The 18091-nt window shown below is 43.3% G+C and overlaps 1 protein-coding gene across 2 annotated transcripts; it reads left to right on the forward strand.

Annotated features, from left to right (window-relative positions):
* The first annotated feature begins 408 nt into the window (after nucleotides 1-408).
* grhl3 (grainyhead-like transcription factor 3) lies at nucleotides 409-17517 on the forward strand. 2 transcript variants are annotated; one of them, XM_046366419.1, is made up of 15 exons: nucleotides 409-564; nucleotides 4891-5002; nucleotides 5104-5168; nucleotides 6008-6284; nucleotides 6495-6583; nucleotides 6769-6919; nucleotides 7596-7707; nucleotides 7998-8092; nucleotides 10021-10179; nucleotides 10358-10439; nucleotides 10969-11099; nucleotides 12193-12319; nucleotides 12515-12600; nucleotides 12738-12802; nucleotides 16170-17517. In XM_046366419.1, the coding sequence occupies exons 1-15, from the start codon at nucleotides 548-550 to the stop codon at nucleotides 16285-16287; spliced, it is 1686 nt and encodes a 561-aa protein (XP_046222375.1). In that variant the 5' UTR covers nucleotides 409-547; the 3' UTR covers nucleotides 16288-17517. The 2 variants fall into 2 exon arrangements, with proteins under 2 accessions (XP_046222375.1, XP_046222376.1); XM_046366420.1 differs by having other exon boundaries at nucleotides 6498-6583.
* Nucleotides 17518-18091: the final 574 nt, after the last annotated feature.

Below are 18091 nucleotides of genomic sequence, written 5' to 3' on the forward strand. Positions count from 1 at the left end.
AATTACAAACACAAGGGCACCAAAACCACCAGTTGAAATTTCACAACACCGTAGACTCAGAGAGAGAAAGTAATGATACTGAATTAACGTTACCATTTTAAAGCCTAGTTCCTGCAAAAACTCTTTGGTTTACCACTCTAAATAAGAAGCAATTCACACCTTGGAGAAGCCAATCTCACTATTTTCTTTAACTCTCAATGAGATGTGTGAAACGCTGCCCAGCATTGTCCTGCTAAGTACCCACCACTCACACCTGGTTTCTCACCAGCACTGAAACAGTTAACCCATCTACACCTGTCCTATCAGGCACCTGTCTCCAGAGCCCTCAGCCAATCATGAGTGAGTGAGGAAAGCTACCTGTCGGCATGAAATAAATGTTGGGAGCCAATGTGGACAGGAATCAAACAAGCTCACTCAGCGGGACAAGTCTGCTTCTCTCTGCTAAGACTGACTGACTGACAGCCTTTCACAAGAACACACAAACACATACACACTAGAGGAGACTTTACCTAAAGAAGCCTGAGATCTACTGTCTTGGAAAGGAGTCATGACCAAAGAGATTGAGTAAGTTGACAATTGTTTCTGTGACATGCTATGTTTCATGGGGTTGGAGTTGGTGTTTCATGCTAGAATGTGTTATTTAAGGGAAATGTGTTTGGACTTGTAATAATTTAAACGCTTTTTTACAAAACCCAAAGTCACGTTATATACACAAGAAAATCAGCAGGATAAAAATAGTTAAAATCACACGTTAAAATAAGCAAGTATATAAAAGAACACTAAACATGATGACAGACTAACCAGGGAGAACACTAAACAGGATAACCAGGGAGAACACTAAACAGGATGACAGACTAACCAGGGAGAACACTAAGTCGCTCTGGATAAGAGCGTCTGCTAAATGACTTAAATGTAAATGTAAATGACAGACTAACCAGGGAGAACACTAAATAGGATGACAGACTAACCAGGGAGAACACTAAATAGGATGACAGACTAACCAGGGAGAACACTAAATAGGATGACAGACTAACCAGGGAGAACACTAAATAGGATGACAGACTAACCAGGGAGAACACTAAATAGGATGACAGACTAACCAGGGAGAACACTAAATAGGATGACAGACTAACCAGGGAGAAACTAAACAGGATAAATAACCAGGGAGAACACTAAACAGGATGACAGACCAGGGAGAACACTAAACAGGATGACAGGGAGAACACTAAACAGGATGACAGACTAACCAGGAGAGATGACAGACTAACCAGGGAGAACACTAAACAGGATGACAGACTAACCAGGGAGAACACTAAACAGGATGGCAGACTAACCAGGGAGAACACTAAACAGGATGGCAGACTAACCAGGGAGAACACTAAACAGGATGGCAGACTAACCAGGGAGAACACTAAACAGGATGACAGACTAACCAGGGAGAACACTAAACAGGATGACAGACTAACCAGGGAGAACACTAAACAGGATGGCAGACTAACCAGGGAGAACACTAAACAGGATGGCAGACTAACCAGGGAGGACACTAAACGGGATGGCAGACTAACCAGGGAGAACACTAAACAGGATGACAGACTAACCAGGGAGAACACTAAACAGGATGACAGACTAACCATGGAGAACACTAAACAGGATGACAGACTAACCAGGGAGAACACTAAACAGGATGACAGACTAACCAGGGAGAACACTAAACAGGATGACAGACTAACCAGGGAGAACACTAAACAGGATGACAGACCCACCAGGGAGAACACTAAACAGGATGACAGACTAACCAGGGAGAACACTAAACAGGATGACAGACTAACCAGGGAGAACACTAAACAGGATGACAGACTAACCAGGGAGAACACTAAACAGGATGACAGACTAACCAGGGAGAACACTAAACAGGATGACAGACTAACCAGGGAGAACACTAAACAGGATGACAGACTAACCAGGGAGAACACTAAACAGGATGACAGACTAACCAGGGAGAACACTAAACAGGATGACAGACTAACCAGGGAGAACACTAAACAGGATGACAGACTAACCAGGGAGAACACTAAACAGGATGACAGACTAACCAGGGAGAACACTAAACAGGATGACAGACTAACCAGGGAGAACACTAAACAGGATGACAGACTAACCAGGGAGAACACTAAACAGGATGACAGACTAACCAGGGAGAACACTAAACAGGATGACAGACAGACTAACATGGAGAACACTAAATAGGATGACAGACTAACCAGGGAGAACACGAAACATGATGACAGAAAGTGAACTAGATAGAGGATGTGTGAAGAGCTGTGTCTTTTAGTGTGGACTTGAATTTATGTATGCATTGCGAGGTTCTGACATGGAGAGGGAGGGACTTCCAGAGTTGCACTGCTAAAAGCCCAGTCTTCCATGGAGCGGAGACTAGCGCGACGGATGGTGACAAGGCCAGTGTCAGAGGAGCGCAGTGAACAGGTGGTAGTGTAGGGGTGCAGGAGGTCAGTAAGGTATGTGGACGCCAGTCCATTAAGTGCTTTGTAGGTGAGCATGAGCAATTTGTTGAGGGCGATGTGGTCCCAAGGTTTGGTTTTGTGTGAGGTCCCGTGCTGCGGAATTTTGATATGTTGAAGTCTGTCCCGTGTTTTGGCGGGGAGCCTGTAGAGAATGGTGTGGCAGGAATCCAAGTGTGATAAAAAATATTTTAAAAAGCGTGAATGAAGGTTGGGGTCAGTGAGAGAGGGGTCGTGAGAGGTTATTGAGTTGGAAGAAGTCTGATGTTTGTGATGTTCCCAGATGTGGGGTTGAATAAAACAGAGGTTCCTGACTGTGGAGTCGGAGTGGATGGTGCAGCCATCGATTCTCATGTTGACCCCGTTTCCTGATGAGGGAGTTGGGGGCCCATGAGCATGACCTCTGTTTTTTTGTCGTTTAATTTTAAAAACCATCCACATTTTCATTTCAGATAGTCCCCAAGAGAGGGGGAGATGTAGTGGAGTTAGTTTTTCATCTGGCCCCAATCTGACTTGTGTCTTGTGGTTTAACTTCCAAGGTGAAATGCAACCAGTCATATAGTCAAGTGTATTGGTTGGTTAGAATGACAGATGTAAGGCCTTTGGTTGAAACTGCTGTTGATTCTGCAACATTCTCCCCTCCTCTTATAATTTTCATCAAACTTTTCTGCCGAGGGCCAGAATAGAAAATTATGCAAGCGTTGACTTGTTCATTCATCTTCTGTTGTACAGTAGTTTGAGCCACTTAGACTTCCAGAGAGAGGGTGAGAAATCAGGCACTCGGGCCCCCCTTCTCTTTCTCTCTTTACATTGTGTAATGAGACCCCCATGTGAAAGGTGTGTTTTTAGAAAAGTGTGTGTCAGGTTTCTCCATTTTATATTTGACATTCTCTCTCTCCCCGCTATGTTGTGAATTTAAGCCGGCTCATGATGTAAACTGGCCTGTCCATAAGCCGTGTTGACACTAACCCAGGGGGTACAACACACAATGGGGGAGAGAGAAACGGGTATCCCCCGAATGTGTTAGAGGGGCTGGTTAATGACAATGTGTAATGAGTTGAATTACATAACAGTGTAGTAGTGAAACTCTAGACCGGGATTCTCTATTGTAACATCTGTATTAAGCATTATTTAGGGAAAGGAGAGTAGCTAATGAGATATAGTGGTGTTATAGTGTACTGAGGTGAGTGAGCGTACAGGGAGAGACAGGTGTGTCTTAGAACAGTGGTGGGTTGCAGTTTTGAGATGAAGCATTTTATATATATATATATATGCCATTTAGCAGACGCTTTTATCCAAAGCGACTTACAGTCATGTGTGCATACATTCTACGTATGGGTGGTCCCGGGGATCGAACCCACTACCCTGGCGTTACAAGCGCCATGCTCTACCAACTAGCTACAGAGCTACAGAGTAAACAGTTGTATGGAATTTATATAAGACGTATAGTCTTACTTGATGCTAATATACCTTATTGTGACAGTCATTAAGAGTTTGGGTTGGAATCGTAACAGCTTAGGTATTTTTCTTGCCATTCTCCCTCTCTCCTAATCAAACATAGTCGGCTGTCAATGCCTGGAGACTTCCTCTGTTGTTAGCACATGATGTGGTAGCCCATAGGTAAATCTGCACTGTTTGCATGCTGGCCATTTCAGGACCACTTTACAGGAGAAGGCTTATTCCCATTCCCAGTAGCCAGGAAATTCCCAAAACAAATCCTGCTTTTCTCTCTGTTTATCCTGGTCTGAGGAGTAACTCATCCTTCCCCCAAATCCCCTGTTTTGTTTCTGGCCTTTTGGCAATATTGAAACCCAGGGACTCCCAGGTGAGTGCTCCGGTCCGTAAATGTTTACTTTAGAAAACGTTATATGTTCCTAGGAAGGGAAAGGCTCAAATCAAAAAAGTTGTTTCTTTCTTTCCTGAAAAAAAACACCATACAGTTCTGAGGTAACTTGATCATTTTGAGGTCATACAAGGCATGTTTGTGTGTACATGAGCTCTTGGCCCCTGGCATGTTGAACTTCTCTGACACTTGCAGCCAAATATGATTAAGATCTGTGGTTTTGCAATCGAAACCCTCCAGAGGCAGGTATGTGCAGTGCTTAAGGTTGTTATTAGCATGCAGATGATCACACCATAAAGCCCTTGCATTTCTAATACACCGGTAAAGAGGCACTTCTATGGCCAAAACATGCTCATTGTTGCCTTTCTAATATATTATTGTATTATTTAAAAAAAAGAAGAGTAATTTAATAACTAAATCCTTCACTGTAATGCCACATTCTGAATGGGAAGCCTACCATTTTGACCTGTAATAAAACTATAATGTAAGTTTATTCGTGTGATGTTTCTCCTGGCCTGTTTGCTGCAGGACTCTGGGACTGGTCCTTCAGAACGAGAGCTTCAACTACCAGCGCTACAATAACTACAGCATGGACTCCTGGGCCCACACAGATGGCCTACTCGCATACGACCAGTGCAAGGTAACTGTGTGTCTGTGTGTTATACCACCTGTTCAACTTTGAGTCCTGTGTATAGATATTGTGCTGTATCAGTACTCACGGTTGTTGTTTCACTTTCACAGACACCCAAAGAGCAGAAGATGGTTGCATGCAGCCGAGGCAGTAGTATGTACAAGCCATCAGAGAGGTAAGATTGACTTCTGAGCAATTATTAACACTACCAAGAGTATGGACTTGATTGAGAGAGCCACCTGTCAATCTAGGGAGAGAGGCACTAGAGGGGTGTGCTTATGGCACAGATAAGGGGGTAAAGGGATTTTAAGTGGTTGCCGGGTGGTATTAGGAGTTCCCATGTCATGAAGTCAAGCCCATTGACATGGAGTCAAGCGGTAGAGGCAGGGCAGGGCTTTGGTGAGGTTAGAGTTGGGTGAGCTGGTGGCTAATCCTCATGTCAAACAGAGCCCCATGGGATTATGGGCCGTGGTGCACCTCCTTCTCATCATTCTCCTCCCTCCCCCGAACAACACTCTGACTCACAAAGGAGGAGAAGCAGCCCCAGCTCTGCAGCTCTCTCACCCTCTCTTTTGTCTGGGTTGAAAAATGGCCATCGGTGGGGCACGCTGTTGTCCCGTCAAACACACCCGTCAGTCCCACAGAGAAACTTATAGAAAGAGAGAAAACATTCCAGGATTAGGCCGTAAACAGTTCCTGCCCAGCTCTGTTTAGTTCACTTTCAGTAGCATTGTGTGCTTTGTGGACTCTGAGAACTAAACTGGCTTTATTCATGTTTTATGGACTTTGACGCCTATTTTTACAGTCTGTAATTGTGTACATGTGTGCTGTGTATCTGCTACTGTATAAAAGAGCTGAAGTTTATTCGAAGGAAGGAAGTACTTTTGACAATCAGTGTTTTGCGCGAGAGTACTATTTGTCAAACAACCCCATTGATTTCATTGAGTGTCAATCGAAGGGGTGGCGAATTGGGTTGGTCCTGTATCTAAACTCCTCCCCCTTCCCCCAATCCAGGACTATGATTGGCTCCTCCCCCGAGCTGGTTTCCCTGGATACGCCAGCAAACATTATGAAGCTGCTGTCCGAGAACATTTCCTCCAACCATCCCCAGGAGGCGCTGGAGCTGAACAGCAAGCTGTCATCCCTCTGTCCCCCCTCTGTCCCCCAAAACCCTCTCCCTCTCACTCCCAGTGCCGACACCTACCACAAGCAGGTCATCAACAACATCTTCGACTCCTTGCTCTCGCAGAAGTGGCCCACAGAGACAGCCTTCCCTGAGGCCACCACTGAGGTAAGCTTACAGCACCAACAAGAGTAGCCATCTTGTTTTTTTGTCTAAATCACAACTGGTGTTGTCCTTTGTACATTTTCATCTCTGGCAATGTCTCATCTTCCCCTTCACTTCTAGTTACCCTCCCTCCCTCCCTCCCTCCATCTCTCTCTTTCTTTTTGTCCTTTTCACATTCCCTCTTCTCACATTTTGTCTTGTGTCGCCCTGAAGCAGACTCTACCCTACAGCGATCCCTTTGCCGAGCAGCACAGCCCAGTTTACTCTGACTCTTACAGCAAATCCCCTCCAGAGAGATACAGGTAGCTATTTGCCCCCCGAGAATCAGATCAAATTATGACACCTGTGTGATGACTTCAAAGTCATCACGTCAGTTTGAACACTGAACTATTGTACGCCTAGTATCGGGGGCAATGGGGGATAAAATTCCAATAGCAAAGCATAATGCTGTGCACTAACATTCTTCTCTGTTCTTTTCTGTCTCCAGGAACACTTTCCAGTTCATTCTGGGAGCCCCTCAAGCCATGCAGCACAAGTCGTCCGAGCTGCCCATGGTTTACCTCAACAAGGGCCAGTTCTACCCCATCTCCCTTCAGGGGGTGGACAGCTCAGCCAGTCTGATCCCCAACAAAGTCAAGGTGAGTCGAGCTTTGATGACATCACCCAGGAACATTTCCTCTATCCATAGGATGTTCTGTCTGACACAACCCCAGTGAAAGTATGTTCCTTAGGAATCTCCTGAGAGAAGAAAATATATATATCTAGGTTCAACATTGTTGACTGTCTGAACCAAGTTGTGGTGAATTGGGGTGGGAAACCTTTTTCTCTCTTTCTGTGATGAGTGATTTCGGGTTTGGAGTTCCGCCAGGCACAGTACTCGGGCCATTGCATATTTCGTCTGGCGGGGCCAAACCCAATGCATGTCAGCCAGTTAGTCACAAAGAACTTGGGCCTGACTAAGTCAGAAGGAGAACAGGGGGAGAGGTGTGGTGCCAACGGCCTGGGTGACAACCCTCTCTTTTGTCAAGTAAAAAGAGAGCACACACAAGCCCTGCTAATAGTTGGTGACAATACCAGGAGAGAATTGAGGATTTTGAATTATGATAACAGGGCCTGATGTCTGAATAAAACGTGCCCAGTTGTGCCTTTCTCAAAGTCGACGACGCACCAACAAAGATGTATAACCTACACAAAATGTACCTAATCTGATGGCTCTCTCTCTCTCTCTCTCTCTCTCTCTCTCTCTCGGTCTTTCTCTCTTTCCCTATTTTCTCTTCTTTCTCTCTCTCTTTGTTTGTGCCTCTCTTTCTCCAGACGGTGGTCATGGCGGTGTTTGAGAACGACAAGAGCGCAGAGATTCAGCTGAGGTGCTGGAATCACTGGCACGCACGGCAGCCGACCGTTAAGCAGAGAGTCATTGACATCGGTATGGCACCGCAACTTTGACACAAACACATGTATAGTATAGAAACAGACAGTTACAAGGCTTTCCCCGTTGTCTTCTCTGAAGAATGTCATGGATAAATGCCATAGGTCAACTTCTACAACAACAAATGCCACTGACTGGAAGATTTTTGCATGTTGTTTTTGTTGTTGCTTTTTGTAAAGCCTGTATCTATTCTGAGCAGATAACCACTTCAATGAAAGACTATAACAATTCCAATGGTTCCAGAAATTTCTCTGAACTAAATCAATATCTTTCTATTTATCTTCTAGCTGACTACAAAGAGGTATTCAGTGGCATCAGCCACGTGGAAGAGGTGGCCTTCAACGCTTTGTCCTTCATCTGGAACCCCAATGAGGAAGCTAAGGTAAAAGCAGCGAGGAAACTGGAGCAACAGTGGAAAACGCACACACTGGCACTCACACAGATGATGTCGTAACGCTTGGCGCACCCCTATTATGTACAGAGCCACGCTACCCATTGAGCTGAAATGGGGCGATGAAGGAGCGCTGAGGGTTGGGAGGGGAGGAATCCCTGGCATGTGGCTGCCCCGGTGCAAGGGAAGAGCATCATGTCGAGAGCGCTTACTGCAATCTGCTCACTGCCCCCCAGGGCATAAGGGTGGGGCAATAAAACTCACTGCAGGTGAGGGAGAGGGAATGAGAATGAGAAAGAGAAGGGAAAGGACAGGTTGGAAGGAATGAGAGAGAAAAACTCCTTTTAATAAACACGGAAGGCACTTGTTGTCACAACCATCCCTTTCCACTCCTGGCCCCTCACAATATTATGTTCAAATCAATGCCTCTCATATCCTAAAATCTTACCAAGACCCAACCAGCGTGGAAACATTCTAGACCTTTCTGCTATACTGTACCTCTGTACATTTGTCCACATTGGAGGGGGTTTACAATCCAAAAAGGTGTCATTACACCATGTGTCCATAGACTTCTAGTGTTTGTTTGGTAAAAAACTAATTGTGCCAACGCCACCAATGTTCCTTATAGGAAACATCGCTGCACTCTATACTCCTCTGTAAACTGGTTATCTCTGTATACCCGTTGCAAGGCCCACTAGTTGATGCTTATTTACATTTTTGGCCTCACTCCCCCCTATCTGAGATATCTACTGCAGCCCTCATCCTCCACATACAACACCTGTTCTGCCAGTCACATTCTGTTAAAGGTCCCCAAAGCACACACATCCCTGGCTCGCTCCTTCGCTGCAGCTAGCGACGGGAACGAGCTGTAACAAACACTCAAACTGGACAGTTTTATCTTAATCTCTTCATTCAAAGACTCAATCATGGACACTCTTACTGACAGTTGTGGCTGCTTTGTGTGACATATTGTTGTCTCTAACTTCTTGCCCTTTGTGCTGTTGTTCGTGCCCAATAATGTTTGTACCATGTTTTGTGCTGCTACCATATTGAGTTGCTACCATGTTGTTGTTATGTTGTGTTGCTACCATGCTGTGTTGTCATGTGTCGCTGCCTTGCTATGTTGTTGTCTCTTGTCGTGACGTGTGTTTTGTCCTATATTTTATTTATTTTATTTTCAATCCCAGCCCCCGTCCCCACAGATGACTTTTTGCCTTTTGGTAGGCCGTCACTGTAAATAAGAATTTGTTCTTAACTGACTTGCCTAGTTAAATGAAGGTTCGTTTAAAAAAAAATGCTTTAATGATTTTTAAGGTTCCAATTGCTGTGCAAGGACCTTTAACCTTTTACGGCAGTGGGCTAAATCAGGGTCACACAGAGTGTTTCTTGGTAGTCTTAAACAAATCTACAGTGAAACAAAATATACACCTCTCACACATGGTTCTGGGCCTACAAAAAAAGAAGACAACTGTACCATGTCAGATATAGAGTTGAAATGTATTCAATGTTGAGTTTGCATCCCAATATTACACTTTACACACATCAGAGAAGACTGAAATCTAGCAAAACCGTTTGACATCGATACACCGTATTTTCTGCGGCTTTTAAAAAATAATGTTCATTCATTATGAATAACATTTCACCCATGAGGCCACTAGGTCATTTGACGACAGGAAAGTGCTACAGGGCAGCAAAACTGTTCTACAAAGTTCCAATTCAACTGTTGTCTGACATCCTGTGGTCCTGTGTAGCTCAGTTGGTAGAGCATGGCGCTTGTAACGCCAGGGTAGTGGGTTCGATCCCCGGGACCACCCATACGTAGAATGTATGCACACATGACTGTAAGTCGCTTTGGATAAAAGCGTCTGCTAAATGGCATATATTATATATTATTAACCCTCTTCTTCTCTCTCCTCCAGGTGTACATTGGCATTAACTCTCTGAGCACAGACTTCTCCTCTCAGAAGGGAGTGAAGGGGCTTCCTCTCAACCTCCAGATCGACACATATGACTTCAGCAGCGGCACCAACCGCCTTATCCACAGAGCAGCCTGCCAGGTCAAAATCTTCTGCGATAAGGTCAGTGAAGATCTCTCTCCACTGTGCTAGCTATGCTCATCCATGACATACATTTTCTTTTGTGTGTTTTGTTGTTGTTTGTTTTTGAAGAAATGCACCTGTTGTACGGCTGACTCATTTGTTAAATGAGGAGTAAAAGTGTCAGAGTGGAGCTTTGACCATCTGTCTTTTTCCTCAGGGTGCAGAGAGGAAGATGAGGGATGAAGAGAGGAAAAGGAGCAAGAGGAGGGTCAAGACAATCATTGACTCAAGCAACAACAGTAAGTCTACCTCAGGCTCTTATTACTAATATAATGACAGCCTACTACATCCACCAACAAAAGAATCCACCTATACATCATGTTGTGTGCCAGAACATGCAAATAAGGAATTTAATTACAGTTTGGGTATCTTTCATCAGTTTGTTTTTATCGTGAAGCTTGGCCTTCCCAAGTCCCATTCAACTCCATTGCGTGATTGAAAATGTACTCTGACTAGATCAGCAGTGGAGCAAGACACCAACCCAAGCAAGAAATACATTCTGTATTTTAAGTCTGTGATTGTAATTTAACACCTCATGGGTTTCTAACAAAATTTAGAATTTGGGGATTTAGCCCCATTTGTATGAATAGCATCCAACTCTTTCTTAAAGAGAATAACTAGTGGTGCATTACAATATCATAGAGCCAGTTTCCGACACTCAGGTAAACCTTACTCATAGACTAAAGAGCACCGGGTAAACCAGTCCTTTATACCTTAGGCCAGTCTGTAACGCCAATTCTAAACCAGTGTTCTCCTCTCCCTCCTCAGCCAACAAGTCAGTAGTGTCCAGCTCAATGGGAAGTGGCAGCACCTTCTTCAAGACCCTGGAGGACCACGTCACCAACCCTGTCCTCTTCATCCCAGAGATGCACCTCTCCAACATGCAGCGCTGCGGCCTGGTAGGTTCCCTCCCCCCATCCCTTATCCACTCCCCCTTCATTTTCCTGTCTTCTCCTTTCGCTCTCTCTCTCTCTCTCTCTCTTTCTGGGATTGAGGGATCTTGGAGTTCACCACCACAAGAGTGAGTTGAGTCATGTTCCCTGCTATCCCTGGACTGCAGCTCCAGGCTGACGGCGCACAGAGGGGGGGGTAGTGTGGGAAAAAAAATGTTGTGGGAAAAGTGGGTTGGGATGGGAGAGTGAGGAGAGACAGACGCCGAGATCAGGCGATCTAATTGGTGGGTCGTTCAGTTTCCTCGACTCGAAACTCAACTCAAGTGTGACTGAAACATGGATTAACCTGCGGGGGCTTAGACAAAGACGAACACACACACACACAAGTCCCCCTTTTCAGTGTTGTTGACACAAGCCAGTGGAGGTGGTAAGGGCTGCTGTCCTGACAGGCCTTTAGTTCCCACAGTCTGAGCTTTAGAGAGTGGGGAAGGAGAGTGTGTATGTGCTCAGTATGCCTAGTAAGGTCTGCATGCCAGCCCCTTTCCAGCATTACTTCCCTAGTGTTAATGAACACACACTTATTAGACAGTACGTAGATTATATACATCTTCACAGCTTTAAGAGAGGAAAGCAAGGTAGAGATGTGACCTAATTCAGGCTAAAGGTGAAGGGGGGTACCTTGCATTTTGGAGGTGGGGGGTGGGGGGGGTTCAAGACTTGAGTATCGTAAATCATTCCATCGCTCAAAGAAAATGTCTTCGATAACTTTCTTAGAAAAGGTCAGCTTCTTTAGAGGGGAGCGACATCAACATGACTCGTAAAAGAGTCTGGAAATGTTCTGTTCTATTATATACAATGTGACTCGCTGACCGGTTGTGAGACAAACATCTCTGAACGTCAGACAAACGTCTTGTCTGGAACCTTTTATCTGTCTGCATCTGCGTCACCATTCATGTGCGTATCGACAGATTCGTGACAATAACATTCATACTCATGACTGTTACAACCATGCAATGACTGGGGATGGGAAATGAAGCAATAATATTCTACGGAGGAGTTGTACCTAATCGTTTTACATATCTCCTATTTCTCCGTGTAGGCACCCCCCACAACACTGGAGGAGGTTGAAAAGAGCTCACTGAAGAGACTTTACCCTAATCGACTGGAACAAAGCAATGGTAGCCCACCACCAAGCAAGCAGGCCAGATGCGAGGAGCAGCAGCGAGGTAAAGAATAATTTATGAATTGAAAATAATGTACTTCCTGTATTGAAATGGAATTGGCTCAAACCCAAACTTGTTGTACAGACAATACATATAGTATGAGGCAAAGAATAAGTGGTCAATATGCAAAGGAAAGCCCTGCTGTGGTCCTTGTCTGGCACACACAACCTGAAGTATTCTGTTACCTTGTTTTTGCAGTACTCCTGTACGTGAGAACCGAGTCAGAGGAAGTGTTCGATGCTCTCATGCTCAGCAGCCCAACCCTGAAAGGCCTAAGACAAGCGGTAGGTAGTACACTCATGATACTTGTTCCTTCCTTACCCAACCTTGTTGTCATGCTCCAAGCATCTCATCCAGCAACCAGGAGAAGATACCGTGGGAGTTGACCGTGACACTCATCTTTCGTTTGTTCCTTTCTCAGATTTCTGAAAAGTATGCCATGCAACAGGAGACCATTGGGAACATCTACAAGAAATGCAAAAGAGGGTAAGTTACTTTTTAAACCAAGGCCCTGCATTGATCTGTGTTTTTATTTTATTTTGGGGGGGGGTTTACATCAGGAGGAATAAGTGTTAGCATTAGCTATGCTACATAATTACCAATAGTATTAGCATGTAACATTAGCAAGATAGGAAAATTAGGGAAATTGTTTGGATTTGATTAAAGGAAAACTCCACCCAAAAATAATTAGTCTATTGTTGAAACTTTTTACTTGTCAGCAATCATGTTTTCAAGATGCACTATACATACAAAAGTATGTGGATACCCCTTCAAATTAGTGGATTTGGCTTTTTCAGCCACACCTTTTGCTGACAGGTGTATAAAATCGAGCACACAGCCATACAATCTCCATAGACAAATATTGGCAGTAAAATGGCCTTACTGAAGAGCTCAGTGACTTTCAATGTGGCACCGTCATAGGATGCCACATTTCCAACAAGTCAGTTAATCAAATTTCTGCCCTGCTAGAGCTTCCTCGGTCAACTGTAAGTGCTGTTATTGGGAAGTGGAAACGTCTAAGAGCAACAACATTTCAGCCGCGAATTGGTAGGCCGCACAAGCTCACAGTACGAGACTGCCGAGTGCTGAAGCGCCTAAAAATCGCCTGTCCTCGGTGCAACACCTCAGTACTGTGTTCCCAACTGCCTCTGGAAGTGACATCAGCACAAGAACTGTTCTTCGGGAGCTTCATGAAATGGGTTTCCATAAGATCACCATGCGTAATGCCACGCGTCTGCTTGAGTGGTGTAAAGCTTGCGACCATTAGACTCTGGAGCAGTGGAAACGCGCTCTCTAGAGGGATAAATCAGTCTTCACCATCTGGCAGTCTGAAGGACGAATCTGGGTTTGGCGGATGCCAGGAGAACGCTACCTGCCCGACTGCATAGTGCCAACTGTAAAGTTTGGTGGAGGAGGAATAATCGTCTGGGGCTGTTTTTCAATGTTTGGGCTTAGTTCCAGTGAAAGGAAATCTTAATGCTACAGCATACAATGACATTCTAGATGATTTTGTGCTTTCAACTTTGGCAACAGTTTGAGGAAATCGCTTTCCTGTTTCAGCATGACAATGACCCCCTTGCACAAAGTGAGATCCATAGAGAAATGGTTTGTCGAGACTGGTGTGGAAGAACTTGACTGGCCTGCACAGAACCCTGACCTCAACCCCATCGAACACCTTTGGGATGAATTGGAACACCGACTCCGAGCCAGACCTAATAGCCCAACATCCCGACCTCAATGATGCTCTTGTGCTTGAATGGGAGCAAGTCCCCGCAGCAATGTTCCAACATCTAGTGGACAGCCTTCCCAGAAGAATGGAGGCTGTTCTAGCAGCAAAGGGGGACCAACTCCATATTATGCCTATAATTTTGGAATGAGATGTTCGACGAGCATACTTTTGGTCATGCAGCATATAACTTTCAAAATACTGAAATAATCCCTGTATAATGCTGCAAACTGCATCATACGGGATGATTTCTGTATTTTGAAAGTTACATATCTTGGTAGATTGAATCTAAGTTGAATCTTGCTTGAATTTTGGTCTTTCCTCAGTAAGGAAGGCAACTAAAGTTGACAGACCGGCTAGGTGAGCTAGCTAGCTCTGTCTCCTGGAATGTGATAATTGCAGCTCTTCCAAAAAACACAGGATGGAAAGATTTTAAAACTAGGCTGGATGAGTCACCCTATTCTTTTACTTTACAGTATTTATGTTCCTCTAATCTGATCTAACCATCCCATAGCTACACCAAGAAGTGTTCTGGTCTATTTACTTCAGAGTGAAAAGAGGGTGGCACCTTATTGAGCAACAATGTGGAGGCCAGGTGGTTGACATTAAATAGGACTAGCCTTTGAAAAAGAGCTGGTCTCCCTATTGGCAGTATGTCAACCATGAAATTAAATAATGGTGGCCATTTTGTTTTCAATGCTTGCGCCAAAGGCTGTGTCCGAAATCGGTCTTGCCAAATACTTACTAAAATGTCCTACTATGTACTAATTCTACTACATACTATTTAGAACATACTGTTTAGTAAAAACGAATGCAGTTATCAACTAATATCAACATACTAGGCTCACCCATCCTGAGAACCTGTCATCTAGTGTGCAATTGATTCCCGCCATTCGTTCATTTGGTCACAGCGCGTCCGCTTATTTCGTTATCGAAGGTCTTTATCAAACACATGCAAGTCTGGAAAGACAATTCTCTTCCTTAATAATGTGCAGCAAGTTCTACTAGATGAAAAGCAGTAATGCGTATAGCATCCTGGCATTTAAATCTGCAATATGTAACTTTTTGGGCAACCTGACCAAATTCACATAGAAATGTGAGGTATATTGATCTGTCATTCTCATTGAAAGCAAGTCTAAGAAGTGGTAAATTTGTTCTATGTGCACTATTTCTATGGTTCCCGTTCTTAAGTTTAGTTTTTGCATCTTTTATATTTGGTTTTGTACACCAGCTTCAAAAAGCTGAAAATACAATATTTTTGGTTGTTGAAAAATATATTTCACAGTACTTTAGATGGTACAATGATTCTCTACACTTGCTTGTTTTGTCACATTAACTATTTGAATTTTAGCAACCAGAAAATGGCAGAACTGTTTGTGCATATTGCACCTTTAAACCATACTCGATTTTAGACATTTCACATACTATAAAACGTACTCTTTTCGCATAACTAAAATGCCTTCTATTTAGAATGCAAGTATATGTATGCTATTTGGATGTCACCATAGTCTCTGGGGAAAAATTCTGTACTATTCTAATTTTATAGTGTACATCGAAGGTCTTTATGTTTACTGAATAGGTGACATTTCCCTAAGCTTCAGATCTACCACTAGTAGTAAAGTAGGCCTGTTGTAGGTGTCTTCACACAAGCATTCATACCAATGAAGATGTGTAACTAACATTATCCGAGGAAGTAATCTGTTGAAGCTGACTTGATGGAGTAGATCACTGTCACCTAGAATGTTGTGTGGTTATTCTGTCACACTGCCTGAAAGGCTTTAATAACTTTGACTGAAGTTGAGTTTGCCCTGGGGTTTGAATGGAGAAGCCAACAGGTTATGTCTCATTCCGCTTATAGTGTTCTATCAGTCCCTTCCCTCCGGGTAGCGTGAGCAGGCAGTTCGCTTGATTATCAACAGAGCTTTACTTACCGTAAAGACGGGTTGCCCTATGGGAAAAGGAGTCTGGCCTGATAAATTGTCTGCAGTGTTGAGGGAATTGTAGGCTTCTCACTCTTTTGTTTCGTGACTACAAAATGTATCAGCCAGACAGCAGAAAACTGGTAATTTACATAGCATGTCCCCCCCTCCAAGACATGAATCTGTTATTTGTCTGTTTATTTTTCAGGATTTTCGTCAACATGGATGACAACATCATTGAACACTACAGCAACCACTCAGCATTCCTCATAGAGATCTCTGAAATCATGTGCGGTCAGTTCCAGGTCACTCTCATGGAGTTATGAAGAGAGGGGGCGGACATTTTTGATGTTCGGCCCACCCCATTGCAAAGTGTGGCCAATCAAACTGCCTGCCGATTTAAACTTTTTAAGCACTACTCTGTGAGAGACTCTTGGCTAGCCCAAGATGGCAAAGACCAATGAGGCCAAAGAAGACCAGCTACACCCACCATTAGTTCAACCATCGAACCGACTTCAGACCAAGACCTTTATACCAATGCCAGTCGCTGCCTTTGTAAATACAATTTAACCCCCTTATGACTTTTTACTGTAGTATATATTTTATAACAGAGCGATTCTGATGAATTATGCTGTAAATATTTTATGTAAATAGAAATTAATATGACATATGAGTGATAGTATAACCCATTTTCCACAAACATCCAAAGCTATGTATTTCCATTTCAGGAGACATACCGTCCATGCATGTTGTCTACTTTTCCAAAGACTGCCATTCTTGCTGCTTTTCATGTACTTATAATTTCTTCCAAGGGATCTCAAGTAATGGGAATGATGCCATTGTGTTGGATTATATATGTTTTTCACTATATTACAGATGTGGGATCTTAATTTGTGCCAGTTTGCTACAGCAGGAAAATAATCCTGCAGCAATAGGGAATGTGAAGTATTATGTGGATTATAATAAATTGACATTTTTGTAGGGGTTGATATATTTTGCATAAGGGAAAATCAAGTGACATTTCTAAGTGGAAGCAAACTTTAAAACCCCTTTTTAAACCTCAAATACACTACGAGTTAAAAAATTCCTGCATCCTTATCCTGATCAATTAAGATCCTACATCTGTGTATTTCTCTGACCATAATGTTTGCTATTATAATGCTACCAATAGTATAATGCTGTAGCCTGTTAGTTTCACACCCCAGAATTCTCCAACCAGGGACTTTTTTTTAGAACCAAAGTCACACATTTCCCTCTTCGGCGAGTATTGCCTTCACAAAAACCTGAGTGGCCTTCTTTCATAGAGGACTGTACACATTTCTAGGTTGTATTGTAACCATCACATTTTTCCCCTAAGGACCTGTGCCTGAACCACTTGATACCTTATCAACCCCTGTCAAAATCTTTCAGTTGAGTTTACTTGTATGTTTTTGCAACATTTCAATTCTCTATCTATATCCCTGTAATGTAATATTATGATTTTAGCATGGCAATCCTTTTGTATTGATACTCTTCTTAGTTTTTTTGTTTTTGAAAGAATATAAAAAATATACGAAATAAAATATGTTGTCTTTTAGTGGTTTTAGTATGCTAACGTTTGAAGATGACTTAAAATGAATTCACTTCAACTCAAATCTTACTGAATGATGACATGATAAGAATACCCTAGACCAGTACAGGCCTATAGCCTATAGCACAGGCCCTTTCCATCTAGCACGTAACGTTCTGAGAACTATATGTTTCTTCCAGGTTGGTGAGAGCGTGGTTGTCCTATGTTTATTTTGAATACAACCTTCCCACAACATTCTGGGAACCATATGTTTCTTCGGTGGAAATTTCAGTTAGCAGTGTTAAGTCTTCTTGAAACATGTTCTCAGAACGTTATTTAATTACCTTCAAATAACCAATCATTTCTGTTCTCAGAACCTCCCTGCAACCAAAAAATGAACGTTCCCAGAACAGGCAGAATTTTCACTTATGGTCTCAGAAAATAAAATAAAAACGTTCAATTTTGCCAGTCAGGAAATGTATCACTTAGTTCCCAGAACCAATGGGAAACCAAAAACATACGTCCCCACAACTTCCAATGAACCAAATGTGCTAAACGGGTTAATACCAGACAGATTGCTC

This window comes from Oncorhynchus gorbuscha, linkage group LG10 (genome assembly GCF_021184085.1).
Source record: "Oncorhynchus gorbuscha isolate QuinsamMale2020 ecotype Even-year linkage group LG10, OgorEven_v1.0, whole genome shotgun sequence".
Lineage (NCBI taxonomy): Eukaryota > Metazoa > Chordata > Actinopteri > Salmoniformes > Salmonidae > Oncorhynchus > Oncorhynchus gorbuscha.